Genomic DNA, 8,446 nt, shown 5'->3' with positions numbered 1-8,446 from the left:
CCCTCATCTCCCTCATCTCCCTCATCTCCCTCATCTCCCTCATCTCCATCATCTCCCTCATCTCATCTCCATCATCTCCCTCATCTCCATCATCTCCATCTCTTTCTCCTTCTCCTCCTCTCTCTCTTCCTCCTCCTTCCTCTCTTTCCTTACAGGGAATAGGCAGTGACTTAAGCCCGGACGTGGCCCTGCCCATGGGGAGAGAGGGGTTTTGGGCTGTGTTTCTCCAGGTTCAGTAGGAAGGTGGTGGGAGAGAATCCAGTGTCCATCCTGAACACTGCCTTCCTCACCATGGGCTGTGAGGCAGCGGGGAAAGCTTGGGGGGAGGCAGGTGTGGGTTGTCCCCTCACCCAGCAGACCTTACCCAGGGTGCCCTGGGGAGAAGGTGGCTGGGTCGGAGGCACAGGATGAAGTAAGGAGGGTTCATCCTCTTCCCTAATAAGAACCCACCCTGTATATACAGCTCAGACCCTTACACAGCACAGAATCATGGAATATCCCCATTTGGAAGGGAGCCACAAGGATCAGAGTCCAACCCCTGGCCCTGCACAGGACACCCCAACAATCCCACCCTGTCCCTGAGAGCATTGTCCAAACATTCCTGGGGCTCTGGCAGCCTTGGGGCTGTGCCCACTGCCCTGGGGAGCCTCTTCCAGGCACTTCCATCTGCAGGCTCACTCTCTGTGCCAGCTTTGCCAGTCAGAGAGTGTTTGCAGGCAGGCACAGCCCGGGCTGACTGTGTTCTCCTGGGACAGAATCTGTTCAGGTAGGGCTGGGCTCGTTGCAGTTTTATCAAAACGCAGTTTTCTGCCCCAAACCTTCAGGCTGGCTCTCAGGAGCTGGCTGCCCTGAGCATCCTCTCCCTTGACCTGCAGAGTCCGTGCGTGGCTGCAGTATTTGTGCCATAGATAGAAACCTCCTGGCCAACAGCATGAACCGAGCAGGGGGTTGGTGCATCTTCCCTCCCCCATGCCAAGGCAGCAGCTGCTGTGTGAAAGAAAAAGAAGGGAAAACCACCCTGGAGCCAAATTCCTCCTGAAATGACCGGTAGGGAGGGGAAAAAAGAGGGGTGTTTGTCTGAAGGAGAAAATGAAGCTGTGAATTAGTAAAACCCGGGAGTCAGGAGAGGTGCTGGCTGGAGTCTGGGCTCTCCTGCAAGGAGTGAAAGCTGCTTGGAGAGGGAGTTGTCAGGATGATAAATATCTTCTCTGACCCCAGCCTGCCCTCGTGTGCCCTGTGTGTCTGCAGCAGGCTGGGGGTCCCTCCAGGGAGGTGGCACTGTGACATGTGATGCATCCAGTGCTGCTGGTGCCCTGATAAACGAGGGGAAGGTGGTATCCCCCTTCCCAGGCAACCTCCTCTTCCCATCCTGCTGCTGTGCCATGTGGGAATGCTGCTGGCTCTCTCTCCCGGGAGCTGCCGGGGAGGCTCTGCTCCTCCTCCCGGGGCTGGGGATGATTTATTGCTCCCCATAATTACTCTCAGCCCCACGTTCTCCCACCTCCTCTCTGGCCCTGCCAGCACACAGCCACGGTGACATTTCAGCATGTTACTCCTGGCCCTGATGGCTTTTACAAGTAGTTATTGCTTTTCTGCCTCCCAGCCTTTCCCTCCTCCCACATCCCTGCCCTCACTCCCTCCCTTCCACTCTGCCCTGGGGCTGCTGGTCCCAGAGAGCTGCAGCATCTGCAGGGGCTCGAGGTGGGAACAGGGAGGTTTTATTTCTGCATTGGGTGGGTTTAGACATGCGTTAGTAGGTTTAGATGGGAGATTAGGAAGGAATTCTTCCCTATGAGGGTGGGGGAGGCCCTGGCACGGGTTTCCCAGAGAAGCTGTGGCTGCCCCATCCCTGGGAGTGTCCAATGCCAAGGTTGCACAGGACCTTAAAGCCCATCTCATGGGGGAAGGGAACACCTTCCACTAGACCAGGTTGCTCCAAGATCCATCCCTGGAAGTGTCCGAGGCCAGGTTGGAGCAACCTGGTCTGGTGGAAGGTGTCCCTGCCCATGTCAGGGGTTGGAAGTTTTGGGCTGTGTTTCTCCAGGTTCAGTAGGAAGGTGGTGGGAGAGAATCCAGTGTCCATCCTGAACACTGCCTTCCTCACCAAGGGCTGTGAGGCAGCGGGGAAAGCTTGGGGGAGGCAGGTGTGGGCTGTCCCCTCACCCAGCAGACCTTACCCAGGGTGCCCTGGGGAGAAGGCGGCTGGGTCGGAGGCACAGGATGAAGTAAGGAGGGTTCATCCTCTTCCCTAATAAGAACCCCCCCGTATATACAACTCAGACCCTTACACAGCACAGAATCATGGAATATCCCCATTTGGAAGGGAACCACAAGGATCAGAATCCAACCCCTGACCCTGCACAGGACACCTTAAGGTCCCTTCCAGCCCGTGCAGTCTCTGCTCTGCGATCAGCCAACTCCCCCCGCCTCGGCGCTGTTTTAACCTCCCGGCTTTGTCCTTTGCTCCACACAGACCCCTGCGGGAAGTGCCAGTTCGGGGCCATCTGCGAGGCGGAGACGGGGCGCTGCGTGTGCCCCACGGAGTGCGTGCCCTCGGCCCAGCCCGTCTGCGGCTCCGACGGCCGCACCTACGGCAGCGAGTGCGAGCTGCACGTCCGCGCCTGCACCCAGCAGACCAACATCCTGGTGGCCGCCCAGGGAGACTGCAGTGAGTCTGCCAAGGTCCCCTCCATCCCTCCGCTCGCCCCCCCCCCCCCGGCCCTGTCCACCCCACCCGAGGCTCATCGGGTCACCGACTCGGCTGGGCTTGGCGCTCGCACGCCCCGCCCGAGGCTTTTCGCCTCGTCTGGCGTTGTCTTGGCTTAGGAGGAATCTTATCCCCAGCTGGTTTAGTTGTTTCCCCATTGTAGGTGGTATCTGCCCCCCCCCATGTTACTTGGTAGAGAAATTGGATTAGTGTCCACTGGGCCGAGCAAAGAAATTGGGCTAAAAACGTGTTAATGGCCACCACCAGAAGTGAAAGCACTGAGGGTCTGTTTGATCACACACGGCTTTCCCTCCGCCCCCATCCCCCTGGGGTTAATTCCTCTTTGTTCCCGCGTTTCCTCCCCACTCCCCGGCCCAGGGAAATGTCTGGGCTAATTTCTTAATGAATTAAAAGCCCTGGCCGGGTTCTTCATTAAGGCAAAAGCTGCTTGGGTAAAAGCAATGATTCGAGGCTCATAAAACCCGTCCAGCTGGGTCTGGTGTTCCAAGGATTGAGCTGGTGCGTGGAGATCCTCCCTGAATTCGGGAGAGAATGCCTGAGTGTGACAGATGACCCTCAGTGCTCTGTGGGTTGAAGTCAGAACACACCACGAGAGTAATTGGGGTTTCTTAGTGGTGTCAGGAAGAACTGTTGGACACCACACCCATGGGTGCTGATGGGGGGGTCAGGAATGCTCAGGGTGGGCACACAGCGCCTGTGGGTGCTGATGGGGGGGTCAGGAATGCTCAGGGTGGGCACACAGCACCCGTGGGTGCTGATGGGGGGGGTCAGGAATGCTCGGGGTGGGCACACGGCCGTCGCAGAGCCTTTGCACCGATCGAATCAAACAATAACATCAGCGGTCCCCAGGTCTGTGACACTGCTCAGCCGGCCACGGGAGCCCCCGTGACGCCTGCCTGTGTTCCCCCCTGTGTCCCCAGAGTCGTGTGGCAGCACGGTGTGCTCCTTTGGCAGCCGCTGCGTGGGTGGGCAGTGCGTGTGCCCGCGCTGCGAGCGCCAGCCCCCGGCCCCGGTGTGCGGCACCGACGGGCTCACCTACGACAACCAGTGCGAGCTGCACGTGGCCTCCTGCCAGCAGAAGAAGAGCATCGAGGTGGCCAGGACGGGGCCCTGTGAGGATGGTAGGTGTGAGGGTGTGGGGGTGCATGAAGGAGGAGGGAGGGAGGGTTCTGCTGCCACGGGAGCCCCGCTGTGTGGAGCTTGGGCACAGTGCCCTGTGAGACCCCCAGAATGCCCAGCACAGTGTGCCAGCAATGCCTCCTGGCCACCCAGCACCCCGCCTGCCACCCCCCTTTCCCCTGTACCCAGCAATGTGGGAGGTGATGCCGCCCGGTTGGGTGGGCAAGGAGTTATTGCTGCTTTAATGTCACACTTGGGAGGGTCTCATCCAGGGAAACAGAGCCATTCCTGGGGCAGGGAGCACAGCTGCTGCTTTGCTTCCCTCTGTTCCGGGGCTGCTCAAGGGCCTGGCCTGTGACCTGGTCCAGTGGATGACATCCCATGGCATCCTGGGGATTTGGAACAAGATGATCCTTAAGGTCCGTTCCAACCCAACCCATTCCGTGGTTCTGTTGACTGAGTGCCAGGGAAGGTTGTGGGGTTGGCTGTACCTTGCTTGGCCAGGCTAAAAGCTAAGAACCTGCTGAGTTTTCCCAGTTTGGGGAAGGCTGTGGGTTATTGCTGGCTGAATTCATGTAAGGGAGGCACCTAAACCTCCCCTCTCTGGTGAGCTGAGATTCCCTGGCTCGTTGCACATGTAGTGGAGCTGGAAAGGACTTCAGTGCATGGCAGAGCTGAAGGAGAGAGGAAGACATAACATGGTGTTTGATCACAGCCCTCCTTGGGGAATTTCAGGTTGATGTCCCTCTGGGAGAAGAGCTTAAATAATTCTCTGTGTAATGCCAAATCCCAGCCTTTGATCACTCAATAAAAAGGGCCAGGTTTCCCTTCCCCCCCCTGCCCTTCCCCTTTAAGAAGCCTTTGAAATCAGCAACATCTCTCTTGCTGCTGGAGCTCTGAGCATCTTACAGAGAGGCAGCCAGGCTGGGGACAGGCTTTAGGTATTTAAAATATCTCCCTAACCGAACTTCTAAACCCAAACCCCATCCCTTCCTCTGCTCTGCTCTCCATATCAGCAGCAGCAATCTCCCTGCACACAGCGCATTTGGGAGAGCAGGAAAAGGAGTGGGATCAAAGCATGGAGTTAAATTGTCACCAAGACTGGTGGCAGCCCTCCCTCCCGTGCATGGCTGTCAGCTGGCTGAGCTGCAGGGAGCTGCAGGAGCCTTGGTTTGGCTCCTGCAGCGATGCTGGAGGAGGAAAACCTCAGGCTAAAGCAGGTTTGCAGTTCTCATTGTGTTGGCTCAGCACAGTCAATGGTGGGAGAACCTGCTTTGTCCAAGAGAGAGGGATCTTCCCTGACAGCTGGGCATAAGCATCCAAGTATATTTGGCCCAGGATTTTGGGGTTGCTTATGCTGAGGAGGTTGAATCTGCTCAGATTCGGGTGGGTGTGTGCAGCTGTGGGCACATCCTGGTGCCAGGGCAGGGCTTTGGCCCCATCCCCTCCGCTCCCCCCCGTGCTGGGGCTGAGCCCTGTGTCACCAGGGAGGTCCTCCCTTGCAGAGTGTGGCTCAGGGGGCTCTGGCTCCGGGGATGGCAGCGAGTGTGAGCAGGACCGGTGCCGGCAGTTCGGGGGCTGGTGGGACGAGGACGCCGAGGACGATCGCTGTGTGTGTGACTTCACCTGCCTGGCCGTGCCCCGCAGCCCGGTGAGACCCCCTGCACCCTCCCTCCCCTCCCCTCTTCTCCTCCCTTGGTTCCCTGGGCCAGGAGAGGGCATCCCACGGGATAGGGAACCCACCTTCCCGTGCCAGGGGCTGCCCTGAGCGGGTCCCTGTCCTGGCAGGTTTGTGGCTCCGATGGTGTCACCTACGCCAACGAGTGTGAGCTGAAGAAGACACGGTGTGAGAAGCGCCAGGATCTCTATGTCACTGGCCAAGGAGCCTGCCGTGGTGAGTCCCCTGATGGCAGCCACCCCCCCTCCCCTCAAAGCTGGCACAAGCTCTGGGGGTGCCCAGCCTGCTACCCTTTCCCTGTGGATAAGCAAGGAAGTGCCCCCTGTGTCCCTGATCCCACTGCATCTTTCCTGTTCCATGCCCTGTGCTCTCCCTGGCCAAGGGCAGGACCTCTCCTCATGGCCTGTTCCCAGAATCTCCACGTGGTTTTGCAGGAATTGCTGCCTGCTGCTCCATCCATACCTTGGCCGTGCATCCCAGCAGCGTCCTGCCTGCCAGAAATAACCTGTACCCCTCTGCCTTCCTCTGCAGCCCTTGCCACAACCCCACCACCCCTCCTGGTCGTGCACTGCAGCCAGACCATCTACGGCTGCTGCCCAGACAACGTGACCCTGGCGCTGGGAGTGGGAGCAGCAGGATGTCCAAGTGAGTGGATATTGTGTTGGAAAGCCTTCTAAAACCTTGGAGTCCAACCCTTGACCCAGCACTGCCAGGTCCACCACTAACCCTTGTCCCCAGGTGCCACACCCAGATGTTTTTTAAACACCTTCAGGGGTGCTGATTCCCTGGTCAGCCTGTTCCAGTGCCTGACCAGCCTTTCAGTGAAGAAATTTTCCCCAATATCCCACGTAAACCTCCCCTGGCACAACTTGAGGCCGTTTCCTCTGGTCCTGTCACTTGTTACGTGGGAGAAGGAGCAAGCTCCCACCTTGCTACAACCTTCCAGCACGTGTTCTTCCCCTTTTGGATCTACTGGTGATGCTCTTGTCCTTCCAAAAGCTCTGAGACAACCTCCAGGCCTAAATCCCTTTGAAATGCAGGAAGGCAGGATGGGAGCTCAGAACTTGTCTGGATGCCCCCAAAAGTGCCCCTGGGGCCAAGACTGTGCCATTGATGCCTTCAGTCCATTGCTGGACTCACCAGCCTGAGTGACAGGAATATTCCACGTGTCCTTGAGCTGCAGGATGAGGTGGAACAGAGCTTGGAGGTTCACCTGGGGACCTTCCACAGGCCACCCCAGGACTGGTGACTGGTGGGTGACTGCACTGTGCAGGAAGCCAAGCTGCCCAGCGTTTCATTAATATTTATTAAATAATTATCAGGGCCAGAAGGAGCATTTTGAAAGGCATTAGCAAAGCCTTGAACAGCTGAGGCTGTGGCTGCATGGCAGGGAACACATCACCCCGTGGAGACACGGCTCGTGCTGTGCCTGTGCTGGGCTAATGCCTGTTTGATGAGGGGGGAGTCCTGTGTAATGTGCTGGATAATTTCAAAAGCAGCAGCATTGAATGTCCAGAGATGTCCTGGCAGGAGTAAGGGGGGTGCTGCAGGCTGAGGTGGGTGCTGGGCAGAGGAGACAGTCAGGGTGATGCTACAGAGGACACTACACTGGTGGTGGTGATCCTCTGTGTCTCTGGTGGAAATCCTGCCCTGCAGTCCCTGGGCACAGCTTCCCACTTCACTGGGGTTCAGTATCCCACTGGTTTCTGTCCCACCTGTGTCCCTGTGCTGGCAGCAATCATTCATCAGGGGGTAATTACCATTTAACCAGCAGCTTGAACCCCTGGGGCGGGTTTGTCCGTGGATGTGCCGTTTCCCTGCCTCTGGCAGTGTGGGGATGTGCTCATGGCACCCTCCTTGCTGGTCCCCAGGTCTCCCTTTCTCCCCGTGTCTCTTTTCCCCTGCTCCCTGCGGGTGAGGAGAAACGTCTCTCTGTCTATCTTTGGATCGCTCCCCTCCATCAAGTTCCTAATTAATGAATTAATAATAAACTCCTAATAGCTTCCTTCCCCTTTGATGGTAATGAGAGAGGAGTCCTTGACGACAGCAGGTTGATCCCTTGGAGGTTTAGTTCCCCCTCAGAGCAGGAGCAGCTGGTGGAACCTCCCCCTGCCCAGCGCGAGCCCACCCTGGCTGGAGCTCGGGGGGCTCCTCCCTGGCTCAGCCCCTCTCTGAGGCTCTCTCTGCCCACAGGCACGTGCCAGTGCAACCCCTACGGCTCCTACGGGGGGTCCTGTGACCCCGGGACGGGGCAGTGCTCCTGCAAGCCCGGCGTGGGGGGGCTCAAGTGCGACCGCTGCGAGCCGGGCTTCTGGAACTTCCGCGGCATCGTCACCGACAGCAAGAGCGGCTGCACCCGTGAGTGGGGCAGGGTTAGGGCAGCACCTGGGGCAGGGGTGGGGAGTCAGCACCCCTCATCCTGCTGCTCCCACGGGCACGGCCCCACGGCCTGCTCGGGGCGGGTGTCAGGGTGTTAATGTTAAAGCCATGAGCCCCAGCATTGATCCCGTTGTCAGGCACCTCCACTGACTGTTGGTGCCATTGCAAGTCATCCAGCACCTGTTTGTCCCATTATAAGTCACCTCCAGTGACTGTTGGTCCCGTTGCAAGTCATCCAGCACCTGTTTGTCCCATTGCAAGTCCTCCAGTGGCTGTTTGTCCCATTATAAGTCACCTCCAGTGACTGCTGCTCCCATTCCAAGTCATCCAGCAGCTGTTTGTCCCATTATAAGTCACCTCCAGTGATTGTCCCATTGCAAGTCCTCCTGTTGTAAGTCACCTCCAGTTACTATTGGTCCCATTGTAAGTCATCCAGCAGCTGTTTCTCCTATTGTAAATCATTCAGTCACTGTCCCATTGTAGTCACCTTCAGCAGCTGTTTGTCCCATTGCAAGTCCCCCACTGGCTGTTGGTCCCGTTGT

General features: G+C 57.9%; 1 protein-coding gene across 1 annotated transcript in view; it reads left to right on the top strand.

The window, feature by feature from the left end:
- The window catches only part of AGRN (agrin), a 112,494-nt gene that overhangs the window by 80,396 nt on the left and 23,652 nt on the right, over positions 1-8,446 (top strand). Inside the window, exons 10-15 of the mRNA XM_027702787.1 lie at positions 2,474-2,668; positions 3,649-3,849; positions 5,353-5,498; positions 5,636-5,741; positions 6,057-6,170; positions 7,719-7,995. Of these exons, the coding sequence (XP_027558588.1) occupies positions 2,474-2,668; positions 3,649-3,849; positions 5,353-5,498; positions 5,636-5,741; positions 6,057-6,170; positions 7,719-7,995 (1,039 nt within the window). The remainder of the gene's footprint in view (positions 1-2,473; positions 2,669-3,648; positions 3,850-5,352; positions 5,499-5,635; positions 5,742-6,056; positions 6,171-7,718; positions 7,996-8,446) is intronic.

Source organism: Neopelma chrysocephalum, unplaced genomic scaffold, assembly GCF_003984885.1.
Source record: "Neopelma chrysocephalum unplaced genomic scaffold, ASM398488v2 Primary Assembly neopelma1_196, whole genome shotgun sequence".
Lineage (NCBI taxonomy): Eukaryota > Metazoa > Chordata > Aves > Passeriformes > Pipridae > Neopelma > Neopelma chrysocephalum.
The sequence above is the reverse complement of the archived record's forward strand: the minus strand, read 5'-3'. Positions and strand labels throughout refer to the sequence as shown.